Source organism: Echinops telfairi, unplaced genomic scaffold, assembly GCF_000313985.2.
Source record: "Echinops telfairi isolate 266 unplaced genomic scaffold, ASM31398v2 ScPeMD7_7457;HRSCAF=8495, whole genome shotgun sequence".
Lineage (NCBI taxonomy): Eukaryota > Metazoa > Chordata > Mammalia > Afrosoricida > Tenrecidae > Echinops > Echinops telfairi.
The window spans coordinates 12,305,220-12,307,061 of record NW_022111357.1 but is presented as its reverse complement, the minus strand read 5'-3'; the positions used below and the strand labels follow the sequence as shown (position 1 = coordinate 12,307,061).

The 1,842-nt window shown below is 45.4% G+C and overlaps 1 protein-coding gene across 1 annotated transcript in view; it reads left to right on the top strand.

The window, feature by feature from the left end:
- The window catches only part of HDAC1 (histone deacetylase 1), a 33,315-nt gene that overhangs the window by 7,216 nt on the left and 24,257 nt on the right, over positions 1–1,842 (top strand). The window contains exon 2 of the mRNA XM_004705008.3: positions 1,252–1,364. Within this exon, the coding sequence (XP_004705065.1) occupies positions 1,252–1,364 (113 nt within the window). The remainder of the gene's footprint in view (positions 1–1,251; positions 1,365–1,842) is intronic.

The following is a 1,842-nucleotide window of genomic DNA, read 5'->3' as shown; positions in this document are numbered from 1 at the left end:
CCATGAAGTATCCCGTGGTGAGAGGTAAGCTGTACCTGTGATAATTCTGAGGAATTGAGGTTATGCTGTTGCTCTGGAGGTGTAATAAGTACAGTAAGCCCATTCACTCATTGCTGTTACCCTTGCCCCCGCAAACAAAAACAATTGCCATCGAATCAATTCTGCCTGACAGCGATCCTACAGGATAGAATCGAACTGCCCCTGTGGGTTTCCAAGACTTTAAATGTTTACAGGAAAAGAAAGCCTTATTTCTCCCAGGAGCAGTTGCTGGGATTGAACTGCTCACCTTGTGGCTAGCTGCTCAATTCATTTAAAGACTATTGAACAACAGCCCCTTTGAAATATGAACACTTCATACTATCCTAACACCGGTTGTGGTTCCAGGGAAGAGACTTTGCCGTTCTTTTATTTAAATGCTGACTTCATCCTCAATTTCCTATTTGTTTAAAAAAATATTTTAAGATCTCCTCAAAGTGGGTGAGAATCTTTTAAATCTATTTTATTGTGTTTTAGGTGAAAGTTTCCACAGCCCATCTTTGTACAGATTGCTTCATGAGCGTGGTTACTGTCTTTACACTGTGCCAGCATTCTCATTCTTCCCTTTATTTGCTCTCCGTCTGTTGCGCTAGCCTCCCTGCCTGGGTAAATGTGGACCATTTCCTTCTCCTACAGTTGATGGTTTAAGGGAGCACATTGCTCACAAGTGATATACTCGTTATTTTATAAGCCAAGTATTACTTGGCTGAAAGGAGTGCCTTGAGTTTCAAGTTAAAAGAACATTTAAAAAAATAAAAATAAGTAAAAATAAAATTTGAAAAAGCGTCCTTCGGCAATCATCTCAGGGCCCCTGTAGTTTCGATATGAGCCCATGTGACTTATTCTATAGACATTTGAGTGTTGGTGTCCATTCTTCTCCCACTTGCTCTCGGGTCTTCTCGTGTGTCCCTGATCAGAGTGGTCGCTAGTGGGAGCTGGGCACCGTCTAGTTCTGGTCTCGGCTGGAAGAGGTGGTTGATGTGGACTGTTAGTACCGTGACTGGTGTCTTTTTTGAGTCTTGGTTTCCTTCACTGTCCTTTGCTCCAGACGGGAAGAGACCCATAGTCATCTATTAGGAGAACCTTAAGTACTAGAAATGAGCCCCAAAGAGAGCTTGCTCGGGGATTTGATAGAAGGATTCCGAAGGATTCCTGGGTTCTCCTGGGAGTGTATGACTGTCTTGTGTGATCAAAGCTGCCTTTCTGTTTTTTTAGGGGATGTTGGAAATTACTATTATGGACAAGGTCATCCGATGAAGCCCCATCGAATTCGCATGACTCACAATTTGCTGCTCAACTATGGTCTCTACCGAAAGATGGAAATCTACGTGAGTAATTGCGCGGGCCGCTGCTTCTCCCTACCTGCATCAGCTCTGGCTCCTCACGTGCGTTCGGGTCACCTGTTGTCTGGTTTTCTGAGCAGTTACTTATTCAATCGCTCATCAAGCCGAGGCTGAGGCCGGTGTGTGGCGGGCACTGGCCATGTTTTTGAAGCCATCTCACTCTGATGGGGCAGACTGACTGGGTGTGTGCGCACATGTTAACAGATGGACAAGCTTTTGAGGGATGAGTTGGACTGTGGGAGATGATGAGCAGGGTGTAAGAGATTGGATAGAATTTAGCCTGGAATTCAGGAGGGCAGAATGTGGCTAGAAAGGCGGAAGAGGAAGGACGGACGACGTGGTATGTTAGGGAACTATAAGCAGTTGAGCATTCAGGGTTGCTGTGCTGTGCAGTTCACAGGTGTGCACGAGGGGAGATAGGTCTGCAGAGGTCAACAAAGGTGGTATGTGCTGTACAGAGGAA